Below are 20,583 nucleotides of genomic sequence, written 5' to 3'. Positions count from 1 at the left end.
TCAATTCTGATTTTGATGTTTTTGAAAATCCAGATCAGTGTTGGAGAAGCTGTTTTAAATAATAAGTAGTTTGATTTCAGATATTTCAATGATTGTCAAGCTACTTTTGAAAAATAGCCAGCCATAACTAGCTGCTACCAAAAAGTAAGTTGCCAATCTGAAGCTATTTGATGCGGTAATAGAATTTTAAAATAACATTTTAATGTATACCAATTATATATTTGCAATCTGATTTGGGTATGTGTTTGACTCAAAAATGAATAACATGCTATTCAAACAAAGGTTTGGGGTCGCTGTAATGTGTACATTACAGTCAACCAATCACATGACAGTTGCTTCAATACATTTAGGGGTGTGGTCCTGGTCAAGACAATCTCCTGAACTCCAAACTGATTGTCAGAATGGGAAAGAAAGGTGATATAAGCAATTTTGAGCATGGCTGTTGGTGCCAGACGGGCCGGTCTGAGTATTTCACAATCTGCTCAGTAACTAGGATTTTCACGCACAACCATTTCTAGGGTTTACAAAGAATGGTGTGAAAAGGGGAAAAAAAAAATCCAGTATGCGGCAGTCCTGTGGGCGAAAATGCCTTGTTGATGCCAGAGGTCAGAGGAGAATGGGCCGACTGATTCAAGCTGATAGAAGAGCAACTTGGACTGAAATAACCACTCGTTACAACCGAGGTAAAATCATTTGTGAAGCCACAACACGCACAACCTTGAGGCGGATGGGCTACAAAAGCAGAAGACCCCACCGGGTACCACTCATCTCCATTACAAATGGGAAAAAGAGGCTACAATTCGCAAGAGCAAAACCAAAATTGGACAGTTGAAGATTGGAAAAATGTTGCCTGGTCTGATGAGTCTCGATTTCTGTTGAAACTTTCAGGTGGAATGAGAACATGGATCTATCTTGTTACCACTGTGCAGGCTGGTGGTGTAATGGTGGTGGTGGTGTAATGGTGTGGGGGATGTTTTCTTGGCACACTTTAGGCCCCTTAGTACCAATTGGGCATCGTTTAAATGCCACAGCCTACCTGAGCATTGTTTCTGACCATGTCCATCCCTTTATAGTCACATGTACCCATCCTATAATGGCTACTTCCAGCAGGATATCACAAAGCTCGAAACATTGGTTTCTTGAACAGACAATGAGTTCACTGTACTAAAATGGCCCCCATAGTCACCAGATCTCAACCAAATAGAGCATTTTTGGGATGTGGTGGAACGGGAGCTTCGTGCCCTGGATGTGCATCCCACAAATCTCCATCAACTGCAAGATGCTATCCTATCAATATGAGCCTACATTTCTAAAGAATGCTTTCAACACCTTGTTGAATCGATGCCATGTAGAATTAAGGCAGTTCTGAAGGCGTAAGGGGGTCAAACACAGTATTGGTATGGTGTTCCTAATAATCCTTTAGGTGAGTGAGCAGATGACAGTGGTATTGGTAAACTACAAACAACTTGATGGAAACGCACCTAATTCGTTGGGTGATAAAAACAGGGTGATGGAAACATAGTGTTTCCTCAAAAAAAATATTTCAATGTTAATAATAAGAAAATGTTTCTTGAGCAGTAAATATTCATATTAGAATGATTCCTAAGGATCAGTTTACACTGAAGAGTAATAACACCTGAAAATTCAGCTTTGACATCACAAGAATAAATTACATTTTGAAATGTATTAAAATAGAAAACAATTATTTTAAATTGTAATAATACATCACAATATTACTATTTCCATTCTATTTTTGTTCAAATATATGCAGCATTGATGAGAAGAAGAGACTTTTAAAAAAATATGTACCGACCACAAACCTTTAACCAAACGTCAAGAACACAAAATTACTGCCTGCATGTCTGTGATACTAAGGGCTCAAATGTTTTGACGGTCACAGCAGACTGTACTGTATCTGTTTATGTTGTGGTGTCTTTTCTTTGTCAACCCTGATGGTGGCATAGATGAAATTATTTGGTGAAAAGAAATGGCTAATGTTTTATTTGTAGTTCATATGTCAGCTATGACTAAAACGTTTTTCAGTTTAGCTCCATAGAATGGCGCCCTTTGTGAGAACATTTCTGTTATCTTTTGCTCTCGTAGACATTCACAAGTACAGTATGCATATTCTGTTTGTCAGGACTGGCTCAATAATACTCTGTTGTAGTCTTGGATTTCAGTTTGAGCTTATTTCAAAGTGTAATACTTTGGCTTCCTGTCAACATTTCCAATTTACCATAATCTATGCAACCAACTGTTATTTGATATAGAAGCTTAAAATGCAATGCCGGTATTTTGAAGTCATCTCAGATTTCTTCTGCCACACTCTCTGTAGGTCAGTTCAAAGAGGGGTGCCACAATGCTTTGCAATAGTGTAGTGATGTGTAGATTTAGTAAGTGTTAGTGAAGTCCACATTACTTAAATAATAAGGTTTAGCCCTCTTCATTTGAGCTGGGAGGTTGTTGTAGAAAGCTGTCCTAGTGCTCATTGGTGGCTGCTGATGTCAGAGTTAGAAACACAGATTGTCTAAAAGAGAGAGTTCAATTATGTAATTTATTCTTCCTCATGTCGTACCAAACCTTTGACTTTATTCACTCAAAAAAGTACAAAAGCACCATAAAAGAATACAGACAGCATATGTGAGGAAAAGACAGAAATGTAATTAATCAGTGTCATCAACTACAAAGGAATGTGCACACATGAGATTTGAAAGCCAGAGAAAGATTTATAACAAATTGTGACACACATTTTTATCTGTTATGATGCGTTTTTTTTTTTTTTTTTTTTTTTTTTTCCTTTCAAGTCAACAGGTCCAGTCACAGTCCCCATGCACTTCTATTGTATGAAAAAGAGTAGCTTGTACATTCAGCTAAACTTTTTGTGTTCCATAGAGGAAAGAACATCATGCAGGTTTAGAGTGATATGAGGGTGGGTAATTGATTACAGAATGCTAATTTTTTGGATGAACTGTTCCTTTAAGAAGAGAGGGTTCTCACCAAAGGGTGCAGCAGAGGAACACAGGGCATTCTGCTGCCAAGAGAAACAAACAGCGATCTGAGGCGTTTACCCAGAAAATGGATCCCCAGCATTAGTGAACTCTGATAGCCTGTGTGCTGCCAGAATCTGCCTGCCAGTCAACTGTGTGTGTGTGTGTCATTCCTTCGTCACAAGAGCTATGAGCACTGTATAGTAGGTTAAAGTTTATTGAGGGATCAGTGAAGTAGGGTGGTCCTGATTGTTTAGAATTGAATGAGAGAGATGATGATTGAGGAAGAGATTGAAAGATTTCTTCCAACATCACGATACTGACATCATGCTGCTTTTCTATGCAAATTCAATATTGTGACATGATAGATTGGACATCTGTACAGTCATGTTTTTATATGATTTGGTGTGTGAAATCTGAGGTCTAATAGAGCCTTTTTTTTTCTTGGTTACTTTAAGGTCACTTATCAAAAAAAAAAAAATATTTTGAGGGGGGATTTTCTCATCATTTGCTCACTCTCATGTTGTTTTAAACTTCTGTTTGACTAACCTTGTTCTGTTGAACTGAAAAGGAGATTTTTTTTTTTTGGTAATATTTGGCAGACAAACAGGAAAAATTGAAATTGACCAAGGGCAGGCGAACTCCAAAAAGTTAAAACAGGCACCATACAAATAATATACAAACCATACCCTAGAAGTGTGCGGAAAAGACTGTAATTTACTGCCAAAAGATAACTGAACCAATGCGTTTTGATAACATTGCCATATTTGAGATGCAATAAATGTATCTGAATAACAAAAAAAATGAGAATTTATTTTTTATTTATTTTTATTTCATGTTCATGATGTCAAGACAAATGACACACATCTGTTTGCTGTGAATCCTGCGGAAGCCATAATATCTCATTGAATCATTCATATTATGCAGCTACAACATATGAAGATCTGTCCTCTCACTGTCACCAGGGAAGACAATGCTGCCAAACATAGCTTCTGCGTTATAAGCAACCAGACACGTATGTGCTGCCTGATGCGTGTAACTGAGATGGGTCATAATTTGTGACCAGTTTCTCTGTTGCCCAGTATGATGAATGTGAGGTGTTTAAGATCAGTTGAGGTGCCTTATTTACGATGAATGGATAAATGTGCTCTTATCAGAGATTAGCTCCATGATAAATTTGATTCAACAACATTACGGATGAAAAAGACTGCCAACTTGATTTATCTACAGTCTTTTCAAATTTGAAGTCTTTTATCTAGCATGTTATCTAATATGCGTTAACCCATTTTTTTAAATCTTGCAATGCAAATAACATTCATGCCAAATATGCAATTTAATTTTATTATTAATTTTTAGGGGCCAAATAGTGTATATTCTTCACCTCCTCCTCCTCAACCATTACTACTACTACCACTCTTGAAGTCTATGGCAGCCCATAGAAATGTTTGAGGGAAAATGATAATATTTGGTACACAGATGGAGGACAGTCTGAACATTCAGACTGATCTCATGAAATGGCGTATGTATTTCCATTTTTGGCGCGCTATCAACACACATAATCGCTTTTCAGCGTGTTTATGAACGCCGTTGACTTAATGTTACATTACTGGATATATATAAATATATGACCTACCCCAACCCCGTCCCTAAACCTACCCGTCTCTGGGGTTAATACCATTTATGAGTCTTCCCCTACCATATGAAAAAAAAAAATATCGCTCCCCAGATGTAGATCTACATTTTGCTTCGATTCGCTTAGACATTTAACAGCGTGTACATACACGCGGAATCACTCAGATATTTAACGGTGTAGACATACACGTATACACGCGGATAGCTAAAAATGCGAATAGATAACACGCCACTTGACTTTAAAGTGGCGTGTATGTTTACGCAAATGTCATGATGTCATGTAGCAGCATTAACCAGAGCAATGTTGTCTCTTATTCAATTCCTCTAGCTCCACCAACTGTCCAAAGTTGCATTTATGTTTCTGCTAATAACTTTTGAACTATAAGGAATAGAAACAATGATGGCATAAAGTTATTCAAAGCTTTTTAATGAACCGAACAGTTATTGAATAAAGCAGACAAATTCGACAATGATCACAGTAAAATGAATGTGAGGTTATATCTCCACAATGCTTTAGCATATTGAGAACAATCTTGGTAAATGCTTACAAGCATGACCTTAGGCTACTTGCAATGTTTCTGCACAGCGCCACTTACTGGTCAGGAGATGTATAAAATTGCTTTTTTTTATTGTTATTGTTATCTCCAATGGTTAGTTTATATTTTTATATCTTTGCTAATAACTCTTGATTCAGTGCAGTATCAAAATCTAGCCAATGGGCTATATGCAAGCATAAGTTCCGCATTTGACGCAAGGATGCTCGTCCATTTCCGGTTGTGGAGATTTAAGCGGAGGAGAACCGAGGAAAACGGGATTACGGCAGAGTCTTCAAAATTTACTGTCCTCCCGTCTTTGAAACGAAACGTACATACGTTTAGATGTAATTTTATATATAGTTATAAGTTTATTTAATATAATTTTAAAAAGAAGCATAAACACAACGAGGGGTGTCTGTTTTATCTGTTTTTGTGACTAACGTTTCTTTATTATAACCATGGAGTATAAAATTCAATATAGATTCTCGGTACTGCATTGGACTCTACGATCGGCGGAATTTATCGAGCATCCTTACACCTTCACCGGAAATACCGCCGTGCTTAGAGCCCATTGGCTCAAATCATATTCTGTCTATTCCTGGCAAAACTTTATTAAAAGGCATGATGCCAACTGATTCTGAGACTGTAACTCTGCAACACTTTGGCATATTCACACCGAAGTGCTTAAAAGTCTTTAATTATTTGTTGATTACATTGTTGCAGTTGCTCTGAAGCTCCCAGCCATGCTTGTATTACAAATTGTGCCTTTTTTGCGCTTTGCTCATTCATTGCTGCTTGCAGTTCTCCTTTGCTTTACATGGCACACTTGACACAGAAAGGTGACTTTGTTATAAAGCTCTGCAGGCAGCAGGTGTGAACTACTCTAATGGCTAGAAAATTGAAAGTTAGTTAGTTACTGCCAGCCCTCCATGTGCCCTGGGTACTCCATGTAATGCCACTTTTTAAAAATACGACCTTTGCTTTTTATAAGTGTCTAGCAAATAATCGGCAGGCAATTGCAAGAAGAAACTGGGTAAGGAACACCTTTGTATCTGGAGAATATAAAGAACATGGCCAGGTAGAGATGGGTTAGTGTCCTTTAAAAAAAAAAAATCCAGATTATACATTTTCCATAAAAAAATGTAAAATTGAGTTCTATTCTGTAAGAAATGTACATTTTTACATTTAAAATAAATAAAATCATTCCAATTTCTTACTTTGTACATTCAATTGAAGTGTTGACTGCCTTTGTCAAGCTCAACCTTCCACCCACAGTGCCAAACACATATTTTATTAGATTTAAATTATATGCAAAACTTTGGTTACAGGATTGTGAAAATATACGGGTTGTAACAAAAAGACAATTGTTGTTAAACAATTTGGGCCCTATATTTGTGTAAAATGCTTACATGACTACTTTTATGATTGCAACTATCAATTTCAGCTTTGAAATGTTCCAGAGATCTGTACTTTGCAATTCTGTATGGTGTTTTCTGTTTATCTTTGAACAGTATTAGATAATTCTCTCAGAGTTGCTACCTATACAACTTCGATGCAGTACAAAACCCTGAGAAAAACTGAGCTCTGTCATTTCCCCAGAGACACAAATATCTTCTGTTCCCACTCTCATCACAATCTTAGATGTTTTTCCTTCAGCACTTCAGAAGCAGAAGAAATTCTCACATGCATCCTGCATCACAGGGCTACACTGTTGGCACATTAAGCATTATTTGTTTAGGTTGAAGTTTTCACTGGCACAGCCATCAAATGTGTCGATTGTGTTGCTTAAAATCAGATTATGATGGCAGACATTTCAAGTACTTCTAGTAGAAGTAAAGTAACAGAAGTAAATAGCGCCCATGAACAGTAAGCCTCCAGTTAACTCTGAACGGCAGATGTTGAAATCCCATCTGAACGCTTCAGTCCCGCAACCTCTCCATAATCTTAATACTGGGAGTCCAGTGCAGCCCAGCGTATCACAAAACGCTGAGTTTTAAAGAAAAGTCCACATATTGTCCGTCTCTCATTATCAAATTACAGCCCTCTGTTTTGATTGGCAGAACCAGTCAGTAAAATGTGAGCTGCCGGAGCAGTGCTCTGAAGTAGTAACAGATCATTCTTCAGCCGCACAGTGTGAAGAGAAGTGGCGGTTTTCGAGCGGCTGAGAGAATCTAGCAGCGAGCCTAGAGGGACAGGCTTCCCTCTCATGCGTAACCGGACAAATGCGGAATCAGATGCTGGATCTGTTAGTCATTCATCTGGAATAGAGCTCCAGATGCCCGGTGCGTCACCTGTCAGACACTGTCCGTGAGACATTGTTTGCTTAGATTACACATAGTTTTTGAAATCGTAAGCGTCAGAAGCTGGGATGAAAAAATATTGGACTGGAGTGAGAAATTAAATGGAAATATATCAAATTGAGTTTCTTTTTGTCCCTCCCTCTCTCATTTCATGCAAATCTATACAAAATCATTATACCTTTCAAATGTCATACAAACCACACGTTTTTCCTGCGCTTTGATTAGACACTAAATAATCCAATTGCTGATCCATTTCTTGACATATCTCACAGTTGGAGTCCAAATTCTCTACAAATGTAAAAGATCTGGCCTTTAAAAAAAAAAAAAGAGAAGTCAGCCTCTACAAACTTTAAAGTCTTTTCTTTTGTTTTGAGTGTTTTGTGGACGTGCTGTCATGATACTGTGTTGAGCTTTAATGATGGGCTTGATGGAAGGAATCAAAGATCCCTCAAACCTGCGATTCTCCTGGTCACTCTGTGGGATGCTGTGTGATTGGCGAAGGGTCTTTTGAAGCAACTAGTTGGACGGGCTTCCATTAATGTAAGACATTTCAGCTTTCAAAGTACTTTTATTCCGGCTCGGAATGGCTGGGTCCCCTCAGGAGCCCGAGATCTTCCTGAGAATGTTCTTTCTGTCAATTTACTGTGAGGGGAGATGAAATAGCGAGCCCTTCCTACTGATAGAAATTCAAATGTTTTTCTGTCGGGAATATGGGTTCAAAGCGAAATGTGGTGATAAAAAGCAGAGAATCGTGTGGCATGAAGGTTTGATATAGCATTACACAATTCAGTGGTTATTTCAGTCTGATTGGTCCGTCTCTAGCTACTCTCATATCTTTTGACTTGATATAGGTGCTTTTTGATGTTGATTTGTTACTCAAAGCCTCATGTTTTTGTCTATGAGTGAATGTGATACCAGGCATACAGTACAAAGAACAGTGGTCAAAGACACTGGATCAGTCTTGGATTATACTGGAGGACTCAAACTGGATCCACCATGGAACAGCTTTACGAACGCTGAGTTATGGCTTCATAAATCCGTCGGCCCTCCTAATATTACCACTGTGATCTTCAAATATATTACAGGCCATAGGCGTACATACGACTTCCTATTGAGGAATCTTTTGTGTTCATTTTGCAGTTCAACAACTCTCAACAAAAACTGTAAATTGAGGACCACAATGTTAGTTTAGACATGCGAGTGTCTAGACTGTGTTTTGGTTTTAATCTGTTTTGCTAGTATATCTGCAATGCTTCAGATGTCATGAAGACTTCACAGCTTGTATACTCTAATAAAAATGGTTGACAGCATTGTTATTTTAGCTCTAGTTTAAGGGAGTCTGAATCCAGACCGGTTGTGATTACCAGTTCAAAAGTTTTACGGTCTAAAAATGGGGTTACAGATTGATTATCTTTCCCCTTTTTTAATAACCAATATGTATAATGGTTATTTTTGTTTAAGTGTCTTGTAACTGATATGCAAAAGCAAATGTTTGTTATTTCTTCTTTTTGGCACCATAACACCTGGATGATGACTAAAACATTAAAAAAATATTATTATTATTATTTATTTAAATACAAATGTAATTATTATACTAAAATGTAATTATTTAGTATTATCATTTAATTAATTCATTTTATGAATTATCTCTAATCTTGATATAAATGCCATGTTTTTGGTCGTTATGGTCTATAGGCTAAAGTTCAACCGTTTTGGGGTAGAGGTGACCTTAGTTGTGTGGACGGTGTGAGGATGACCTAACCTAAGGAGTTTCTTATTCAAGTTAAATTAACCCCTGAGCTAACCCCCCTCCCCTCTTTCTCTTGACGTTTCTCATCCCTCCTCTGATCTAACCTGACAACTCCTGAGCTACTGTTTCCTCCTCCTGTTTAACTGAGACCACATTTCCCTTTGGACGGAGTGCTGTTTTCCGACCAATGGAAACTTCATCTTTTTGGACCTTTCCCTCCCACCTACATTCAGTCTCTTGAGCTGCATCTGGTTTAAATCTCCTGGCGTGTGCTGCTGTGTCACAGTTAGGCCCTGGAACTTGGCTTTAACTTTGATTCTTCCTCCCTCCACTTCCGTTGGGCATGTGTCTGTGGTGTTTGTGTGGAAGACATGTGTGCAGGGCTTTTCACTTTATGGCCTTTAGTGGATCAGCTGAGGTTGATCCCTCTCACTAGATCTTTTTTTCCGCACCGTAATCCCAGGCGCCAACCACCACTTCCCTGTAAATTCACATAACATCCGCTCGTCCAAACTGATGCATCTTTGTCTTTTTAAAAGCGCTTCAATGGCCATTTTTATTGCTTGTAGCTTTTCATACGTGACATTTCCTCCCGTTTATCAGGTCAACACAAATCATCGTCATCCGGTAGCACAAAAGCAAACAGGTCTCCCTAACCTATTTTCAATCTTTTTTTTTTTTTTTTTTGCAGGTTTGATACCCACAAGCCTGTGTTCTTTGTCAAATAGAGAGTCTGATTGGTTAACATAACCATCCAGTGTTTATTTGTAGTCATATTGTGTGTTAATTACATCACTGAGTTGTGACCCAGCTGAGCATAAATAGTTTATAGTAAATAGTCACCCTTAAATTTTGTTTTTGTGGTCCAGCCTGAATTGAGAAATATGCTCTATTATCTGCTGTGGTGAAGTAAGCACTTTTGGACACAAAGGCACAAGTGATTTCTTTTTTCCTTTTTTCACAGGAGGAAGCTCGAAAAACCATCCCAAAGATGCTGGCTGATCTGGATCTGGGGCGTACGGAGAAGTGTGTACGGTTGAACTCTGTGTCCAGCGGCCTGGCCGAAGCCGACATGGAGGTTATTCTACAGGCGGACGTGCTGCCCACAGCTCTCATGCTGCCAAAGGTGGAGAACACAGGAGAGGTGCAGTGGGTGAGTGAATCATGACTCTTTAAGCACTTCAAACTAATAGTTGACCTAAAAGAGCATTCTCTCAATATGTATACACTTTCTGTGGAACTATACAGTGCAGTGGCCAAAAAAATATATCTTAAAAGCATTGTAAAAGCTTAACCATGGCAGATTTGTGTGAGGAACAGAGCAACATTTTAGTCAATATTTTACTGAAAATCATACATGTTACAATATATTAAAATAGGTATTTTAAATTATAATAATATCTCATAATTTTACTGTTTTTACTGTATTTTTGATCAAATAGTGCAGCCTTGGTGAGCATAAGAGACTTATTTGAAAGCATTAAAAAAACTTTTTAAGTACATTTTTTCCCCACATTTTTTTTAATCGGTACATTTAGCATCATTGAATTGTACATTGAGGACTGACGTTTCCGTGTGATTATGGTTAGATTACAGTTAATGTGACATTCATGATCATTTTATCCCACAAATTGAAGACTATGACCTGCTTAAAGTGAAAAACGAGAAACTAAAAATACCTCTAATGTGCTCTTGCATTTTCCATCATTTGTATAGAACACAACACTCTCTGAACTCACAGCGTAAGAAGAAACCACAGGGCTTTTCAAAGCAATAATAACAATCTTTTCTATTAGGCTGTACAGAGGACTTGATCTCTGTAGTCAGGCCCAGGGAGAAATGGGGCTGTATATCTTGGCATCAGCTCAAGAAAGTCATGACATTTTAAATCTAGCTTCACAAGACAGATGTCACAAAATACGTCTTTCCCCTGGAAGCGTAGGGCCTCTTCAATAAACCTACCATGAGGCTGGCAATGTTGAGCTTTGATATATAATGCAAAAATATGCTAAAGCCAAAGCCATTAGCCACTTGTAGATCTCATTATTATAGAGATGGCCAGTCAGTGACACTAGCACATAGGTCTTAAAGCTAGCAGACATGGTCTAAAAGCCACAAAACACTCATTCCTCCTGATCATCTCCATGTGTGAGTTGCAGGAGGTGTTGAGGATTCTTCTAGACGTTTGTTCGTCCATCAAAGCAGGGCTTCCTCTGGTAGTCGGCCCCAGGAGGCCCCCAGCACAGCCAATACACTAGCCCCCAAATCCCTCCAGCTCATTTCCCCCAACCAGCCAACCCAGCCCAAATCTGCAGTATTCAGCTACTCTGCATGAGCACTGAAAAGACCTGAAAGAAGCCACAATGTCTTAACTAGGTAGATGAAGAGAAGGAGGGAGGCTGAGAGATGGAGGGGGCCCCTAGTCTGTTGCTCACAGTTAGTTTAGGCTTGAAGCAGGAAGTTTTTAACTAGTGGTTTTAATTAGTGCTCATATATTTCCCGGCCCGCTCTGTTTCTTCCCTTTTTAATTGCTGACAGGTGCTCATACTTCTCTGTCTCATTCTTGTTCACTGCCATTTTGTGTGTCTGTATATATTTGAAGAGTTCAGATGCAAAATCCTCTAAGTGCCATTTGAAATTTTCTTCTAAAATGATAATTTTTTATCAAGCTTGTATATTAAAGTTCAGTAATTTCAGTTAAATGGCAATGAAGATTACCTATTAATTGTCATTTAAGTGAAATTACTGAACTTAAATATACAAGCTTGATAAAAATGGTCATTTTAGAAGAAAATTTCAAATGGCATTTAGAGGCTTTTGCATCTGAACTCTTCACATATATATATATATATATATATATATATATATATATATACTGCATTAATATTGCAATTACATTATTATCTTATATTATTATTATATTATTATGCAATTATATTTCTATTCACTATCCACTTAGCCACTCGAAAATCAATACAACCCCTACACATGTCACATTGAGCAATACAGTGTGTGTGAATGCATTATAAAAGTGCACACATATGTGGTGGGGGTTAGAACATGCTCTCCACATGCTTTGCACACGGTCGAGCTCATGGCCGCAGCAGGATATGGGAGATTGTGAGCGGAGAGGAAGTCATGTTGCACTGACCTGACATGGGCCCACTGCTTTGAAAGTGGCGTGAGACAAACATGAAAGGAGAGGATGTTTCTATCTTTCTCTTTCTCTCCCTCTCCCTTTTTAGTCTCACAGATCTGAACAGTTTAGATGCATAATCATACATATTCCTTACTAAATTTGACCACAGTTGGTCACTGTAGTTTTTGAGAACTATCCTCAAAAAAAAAAAAAAAAAAAAAAAAAAAAACCTTTAATTCCTTTCTTAAAAGGACAGTGGTTCTGTGCTGTTATTGGTCTATTTGTTTTTGCTGTCTGACTTAGCAACATTGATTCAACCAATGGCATGAATTAGGGGGCAGGACTACCTGTTTGACCAATCAATGGTAGACAAACATTTTTCATTACATTTTCAACAACTGATTATTTTTGTCATTTTTAAATGTTTAAATTATTGTTATTTTACATTATTTTAGGCATACGTTAGTAACAATAACTGCAGAATCTATGGTTGCTTATGTGAGTGAAATCAGGATGCACTGCAACTTTCTCAAGTTAAAGAAAATAACTATTTTAAACCGCAGCGTTTTGATGCCTTTTACAAAATTAACTGTTTTTTAGTTTGAGCAATCCAGTAATGTTGTAACATGTTTTACTCTGGATTGAAGAGAGAGAGCTTAATAATGGTACTTTTAACTGTTTATTTTTTTTTTATATATATATATAAAATAATCGTCGCCTCTTAAATTAGCATTAAATATCTCTTTTTCATGTGTGTGTTTGTGTCTCTTGATGAGCAGTCAGTGAGTATCTAATCCAACACACATCACAAAGTCGTACCACTACAAGCCTGATTATCTCTCTCTCCTCCTCCTCTTCTTCTCGTCCCGGCGGCCGACCGACCCTAAATCCTTCTGTTGTTTATTTTCTTCCCCTTTTTAACGTAGATGAGCAGAGGAACCTCCAGACTGATTTGTTGCTAAAAGATGGACTTACTTGTTTCCTTTTGTGTGAAAATCTTCTACTCTCCCTTTCTATCCTCTCTCTCTGTGCTTGTTTGACTGACAAGGCTTATTGGACTATAACAGGCGTAACTCTCCCCCCCTCCTCCTTTTGTCCACAGACAATTCTCCCACAGATTCGGAGCCGTGCGCATTCTTTGGCCTCCACACTACTGAGTCCTGAAAGGAACCAGCTCGAGTCCCGTCCCTCCCCGTCCGCTCCTAATTCTCCCCCCTCCACCACCACCACCACCACACGGTGAAATGAGCACTTCAGCAGGCCGGAAACATTTAATCTGGCCTTCTTTTGAAGAGAATTAATTGAAACTTATCCACTTGCCGCCTTTTTCGCTCTAGCGGCTCCCTCGCCCCAAAATCCCTGCCTCGTTTCCATCGGGATCATGGTGGATGGGGCACTTGTTGTCGAGAAGTGTGGGTTTTCGCAAGCGACCCGAAAAGCTTGTCACCTGAGAGTGGCATTAGCGTTTGCACAAGTCCGGTTCAACGCCCAGACTGTGTAAATATTGAAGAGGCCGACCGTTTCCATTAATTCAGTGCAGTAAAAGCACACCTGTAATTTGTCGTCACTCATCGACTTCCTAATGGCGCCTCGTGACGGCACAGAGCTTTGCGTTTGATTGAGGGCTATAAACGCTTAATTTCTCTGCCAAGCGGCTATAATTTTGCGCAAAAATACGGAGCCGTCAGAGAGGGCAGTGTGTGCCGTCTGATAAAAGAGACCGTGAGGAAATGGAAGGGCCGCCAAGCAAGCCCTACCCTCTCCCTCCCTTTTCTCCGTTCGAGGGGAATATTATGCTAAGCCGTTGGCGTTTTTATGTTGCCATAGCAGCATTACTCCTGCAGGGTTGTGACCTCAGATGATTACAGTACAAAGCTTATTGGGTCTTGAAAACCCCTTTGAAGATGAAAAGTCTTTGATGGTTTATATTTATGCAAATCTCTCAGATATGATTTATCCTACTGAGATTGAATGGGGAGATGATTAAAATTCCCCCAATAGAAAAAAATCCCTCAATGAAGGTATATTCTTTGAGCTAATAAAACAAGTGTGTGTGGGATATTTTAGCCTTTATTTGGAAAACTAGCCTTGTCGTACCTGAGGTTATTTTAATCTGCTGTCCCCAATGTGTGAAAGAGAGACGGAACGGGGGGGGACAGGGAATTACACTTTTCTGCTTTGAGTTTTTTTTTTTTTCCTCTTCCCTTCCCTTCCCCCCTCCTTTTATTTTTGTACAGGCTTTAAAAGAAAATATCTGACAGAGGGAGCTTTTGTGTGTTTCCAGATGATAGATTTTGGAATTTGGGCAACCCCACTGGCAGTCCACGGCTAGCTGTGAACTGGTCTGTTGGAAAAAATCGGAATGCTTTGGTCTTCAAAGCACCAAACTTCATTTTAAAACCTTCTTAGGTAAGCTCAAATATTAGCGGGAAAATGAATAGCGCGGAGAAGTGTCGTATCACACATCGCAAGTCTCACGAGTCTGTCCGACGGGGGAAGCCGAGGCTCTGCATAAAACCGAAATGAAATGCACTCCCAGACCGCTCAAATCTCATCCCTTCCCTTTTCATATTCAGCAATCCTTTCTTTGTAAATTCAGACAGGAACCTGTAGTATATTTCGAGGACCCCTGTGAAACAGGAGTTGTCCAAAGACTGTGTGAATCCTGTCAAGCCATATCTCTTTATTCTTCTCCTTTCTCCAAAACCCTGAGTCAGAAGTTTTTCAATTTAATTAGGCTTGGCTTTTAAACAATTTCTTCTGTTTAAACTGTTTTTGACTGTGTGTGTGTTTGTTTTAGTTTGTTGACAGGTTTCAGCGGTACTTAAAAGGCAGACAGCTTGAGGAACCCATCCGCTTGGTCACCTTTGTGGAAACTGCTTTGGGTCTGCTGAATTTTAAGGTAAATAACACCTTATATTTTGAGTTATAGATATTAAAATTGCGCCTATCAGAAGAAAAAAAAATGGCCGAAGTCGTTTTTTTTTTTTTTTGTCTGCTTATAAAATATGCAGTTCCTTTTTTCTTTTGATTATTTTACTTCCCCCTCCCCCAAACCCTCTGTTGTGCTGGCTAGACGGAATCCCAGAGCCAAGACAGGGAAATATTGCAGAGTCACAGCAAGAAGTGAAATTAATTTGGAACCCAACAAAAGCATTCAAGAAATTCCATCTGCTCCGCGCCTGACACGGTCATATCACATTCCAGACTGTCTCTCACTAGTCCTGGTTCTGGGGTTAGTTGCAGCCTTGGACGGTCTTCACAGATTTCTAGATTCCTCCATCCACAGGGACAGAGACGGGCCATTAATTGTGTGTGTGTGTGTGTGTGTGTTTCTTTTTTTTTAATATCTGATAAAGTTCCATTTCCAAACACAAATATAAAGAACAGAGGCATGGACAGCGATAAAGGGAGTATTGGTGGAAAATTAAAATCGTTTGACTCTGTGACTTGATTGAGTGCCAAAGTACACACACACACATTTGCACTGCTCTTTATTTTCTCTTTCTCTTGAAGGCAGTGTGTGAAGCACTTCGAGATCTTGGGCCAAAGGCAGGTCTTCATCATGACGGAGTTGTCTTTGGGTCAGATGACTTTTGTGCCAGCATAGGTTTGCTATCTTTTCATCTCTCTCTTTATTTTTTTTCTGTTATTTTTTTGGTTTGTTTTGTGACAGCACCAAAAATAATGATAAGTTAATGTAAAAAATTGTGTGATATGTCATTTATACCCCTTCAAACTGCACATATTTATTTGTTATATGATACTTGATTTTTAAAAAATCATGTTTTTGATCTAGGAGCCACACGGACTAAAGACGCTAGAGAACTCCTGTACGCTCGGCAGAAAGTGGTGGTTACCACCAAAGCGTTTGGTCTCCAGGCGATCGACCTTGTTTATATCGACTATCAGGATGTGGAAGGGCTGAGGCAGCAGGCCAGAGAGGGCGCACTCATGGGCTTCACTGGTACGCTGACAGCATTATTTTTCTTTTCTGTTCACTTACTGTATTGCATTTTTGCCTGGTCCTCCTTTATTGGGGTCTTGGTTCTCAAATGATTTAGGATTTCAATGAAAATTCATGCACTGACATAAGCATAATAGCATATCGAGAATACACTGGCAGAACTTGGTAAACATTTCTGTTGCACGAGCAGAACAAGTAAGAGAACTAGTGATTGGCTGAAGTGATTGACATTATAATATCCAGGTTTTAAAGGATGCGATGAATAGAGGACAACTTGTATTTCACTTGCAAAATTCCGTAATGAAAATAATAATTACATTTCATAAACTATATATTTTATCCTCTGGCGATTAGTGGGTATTTTTGTGTAGTTTGTTGTATTTCTCTTTCTACACCTTTGAGTTCCTCTACATCTTATATTATTGCATGTTGTTATATTTGAAATCTGCAACACTTTGTGGGATCTGTTTTATATTATTATAAGGTTGCCCATATTGCATTGGTGATCTTATTTGTTACCCAAGCATTTAAAATCCTAGATACGGTACTTGAAATTTTAAAAAGAAAGTTACTGGCATGTGTTTGTCAGTGTGCGCATGTGTGCATGTTATTTTTTTATGTCTGTGTGAATGTGTATCTGTTATTTGCGAGTGTGTTTGTGGGAGACCGACGTATGTTCACAGCTTAGCGATGTGTGGGTTTGTAGCCAGCCAGGCGTGTGTGTGTGTGTGTGTGTGTGTGTGTGCGTGCGTGTGCGCGCGGGTGTGTGTGTGGAGTCCTGGTGAGCGGGTAACTGGCCACGGGAGGCCAGACACAGGCCTCCTCTGAGCCTCCGCTAATGAATATGTAATTGCTGTTTGCAGAATACACACTGTTCTCCATGCACATCTCTGTATACACTAGCACTGCCATTCATCCAGAACACCACACTCCTCTCCTAAAGAACATTCACTTTGCCCCTGTCTTGTTTTTCTTTTGAAAACATCGAAATTCATCCAAAATTCCATCTAACACTGAATTGAATTTAAGCCACCATTTTTATCATCATTCAATATTATTATCAGTAATATTCATAGAATATCTAATAGAATATTATAATATTTTAGGAGAATTCATCAATTCATTGAAGAGCATTATAACCATTATAAAAAATTACCATGATAACCATAGTCTCTCCAAAATTACCATCATATTTTTATTACTGTAAAATAATAATGAATTAATATTGCTTGGATTGCCTAATATTTTTTCTTGATGATTGTCATGGATACTGCAGTGTAGTACATTTTTTTACTTGAGTCATTTTTGTATTTTCGCAGAAACTGGTTACAATACAACAATTTAAATAGCAAATATTCACGTGAGCCAACTGAATTGACTTTTTTTTATCATTATTTTATGGTTTGTGGTGTCCCAGGTTGTCCATCAGGGTGCCAGTGCGAGGTTGGTTGTTTGTATTTCCCCAGCAGCCAGCCTGCGGGTTGATCATGCCATGTTGCAGCCCATCAGCCGGGCGCTCTGTTCAGCAGCCTGTCATTAGACAGGTGGGGTCGGGTTTGATGACTCTCTTCTGCCTCTTGCGCGAGTCTGAATTGGAACGGCTCCTCGCGTAGCATGCGCTCAGCTCACCGCCGTTCTGTTTGCCACTGCTAGTCCCTGTGTGAGGAGGCCTACAGAAACACTGTTTACAGTTTACACCCTCAGTGTGAAGTGTGTGTCAGTGAGGGTGTTTTTATCCGTAGGCAATTAAGATTGCATGCAGATAAATGTAGTTTAGCCATTTTGTTTTCCTCTTATTTTGTATTAAATTAGCTCGAGCATATCTATTTCTACAATATTTAATGCAAATACAATAATTGGGGTCTCAGAATAGTTTTTATTAATAAAAATGGTTAGTTGAATCACTCTTTTTTTTTTCTATTTTCTAAAATGCACTTTAGTTATTTATTTTAAATCAGGAAATTTTAGCTTTGTGTTGTTGATTTTAATGTTTTAAAATTTTAGTCAGAAAATGTCCTTCGACGTGTTCTTGGAAATAAATTGGCAGATTTATCTAAAATATTTTTAAATAACTAATCGGCCATTTTATCTACCATGAGAAACACTTTTTTCTATATATTTGTTCTTAAGTAAATGTATTCCTTTGAAAATAATAATTGGGCTAAATACTACAATGATCACATCTTTAGCAACAGACAAGCAGTTAAATTTGATACAAAACAAAAAGGCCAAAAATGTACAAATTAAGATGAGTCTTACCATAAATTCTATCCTTTCCTCTTATATGTATTACTTCACACACATTGTCTAAACATTATTTCCCTGATCTCCCCACCTGTGAATTGACTTGGCCCCTATGTCTTTATATGGTGCCGTATAATAAATAAGAATGTTGTTGCTGGTCTCCTAAAATGAAACAGTATAAAAAGGTTATATATTGTTTAAGATCATTAAAAAAAAGATTTTCCTCATTTTTTATTCACGGTTATCCTTTTCTGTTGTTGTTTTTCTGCCTTTTTCATAAATTCTGTCCTTCTAAGTGAGATTTTGAGAATTATCTAACAGTGGTACTCTGCTAAATGGTAGTAAGCCAACCAGACATACTCAAAACAGATGGCACCCTGTGATTGGCCAAATGCCATTGGGGAACATTAATGATGCACTGCAGCCGGCCAATAGCGGCGCGGCGTAAGGGCTCACCACGCCCCCCTTGCTCACTCTGTCACTGGCTGGCTCAGAACAGACAGCTCCTGAACAGGTGGCAGTCTGGGGAAGGGGCATATTTTGTTGATGTGAGGGAACGACCCCCTGCCAGTCTTTTCTGGGATGGGCGTCACAAACATGGACCTTGAGCCTCAGCTTTAGGGTGTTGATCCAACAGGCCGTCTCCTCCAGAGCAGCAGAGGGACAGTACACACACACACACACACTGGTGATTCTTCCTTCTGCAGCACTGTTGGCTCAAATAGAAAAACACAGTCACCAAGCTGGTTTGGTTTATTTACATTAAAGTGCATGCTTAGCTGTCATTGGCTAACCTGACGCCTCGTTCACTCTCAGCTGCATCATCAGATTGTCATACCTTGCAGTATTTGGCTTCGGCAATGTGGTTAAGATGCAGATTGTAACACCTGTGCTGTTGCAAGAACGTGTTAACATATGACTGACATAATGCTGCAATATGTAATATTGTGTGCTAAATGATGTGGGATCTCAATAGATAACACATGGCAGAAGCTGTTTCAGATGGGTTAACTGGGGAAAGACCCACAGATGGAGCTAATGGTTTTCTTATGTATTAAATTCTACGGCTGTGAGCTAGATACCTTTCTGTATTTGTTTTGAAGAGATGAGCTAATAGTTTTTTGTTTTTTTTTTTTTAAATGAAGTCTCATCACCTGGAGGTTTGATCTGGGAAAACGTCCCTGATTATTTTGGTGCAGTACTGGACAGATGTTATTTTTGAGAATAAGGTTTCAGCCTCCATGACCGTAATCCGTTTTAGCTTCTTACCCGATGCAGCAAAGTAGGGGGTAAAAGGAAATGTATATTTGAAAATGGTACCCAAATTGTCAATGAAGCAACCTTGGGTTTACAAAGGCCCTACATAAATAAAAATAATAATTATAATAATAATATTGGTTATTATTATATTATTGTATGTTGTTGTTATTTTTCATTTACATAAGGGTCTTTCTAAATCCATTATTATATTTATTATCATCAATATTATTATTAATACAATTATTCAATAGAACAAAAAAGCCAGATTATTATATTATTGCTTATTTTACTTATATTACTTATTATGGCTTGTTGGTATATATCCATGTTATTTTTTTAACATGCTCCAGAAATAAATTGATTGATTTATTGATTGATTGATTGATTGATTATGGACATTTTAAAAAAATAAAAAATTTAATTTTAAAACCAAAAAGAAAGAAATGATTTCAATTGATTAGATGCTCACAAAGCTTGTGTTTTTTAGAGGTAGGCTAGATTTAGTATGTTCATGGACATTATGGATCATTTCATGGTCATCTGTTGTAGTCGCCTCCAATTTTTCACCCCAGCGTTAATCATTAACACACGTAGCTGACGCTGCTGTCCTTTACATGTATGTCTATGTGTAGTGTGTATGCGTGAAGTGTGTTCAGGTGACTGTGTGTTGTTGTGGCTTTCACACAGGCCTGTAACAAAAACAGCAAGTGAAGTGTCTCTCAGAGGCTGCCTCAGATTGAAGTGTAACTAAGCGTGCAGTAAAGTTTC

General features: G+C 38.4%; 1 protein-coding gene across 1 annotated transcript in view; it reads left to right on the top strand.

Moving 5' to 3' along the window:
• Positions 1-20,583, top strand: part of clybl (citramalyl-CoA lyase) — a 62,705-nt gene that overhangs the window by 39,567 nt on the left and 2,555 nt on the right. Inside the window, exons 3-6 of the mRNA XM_039655268.2 lie at positions 10,170-10,358; positions 15,145-15,246; positions 15,861-15,954; positions 16,144-16,311. Of these exons, the coding sequence (XP_039511202.2) occupies positions 10,170-10,358; positions 15,145-15,246; positions 15,861-15,954; positions 16,144-16,311 (553 nt within the window). The remainder of the gene's footprint in view (positions 1-10,169; positions 10,359-15,144; positions 15,247-15,860; positions 15,955-16,143; positions 16,312-20,583) is intronic.

Source organism: Pimephales promelas, chromosome 7 (assembly GCF_988280905.1).
Source record: "Pimephales promelas chromosome 7, fPimPro1.hap1.1, whole genome shotgun sequence".
In the NCBI taxonomy this organism is placed as follows: Eukaryota; Metazoa; Chordata; class Actinopteri; order Cypriniformes; family Leuciscidae; genus Pimephales; species Pimephales promelas.
Note: the sequence above shows the minus strand (reverse complement) of the source record. Positions and strands in the feature narration are given on the sequence as shown.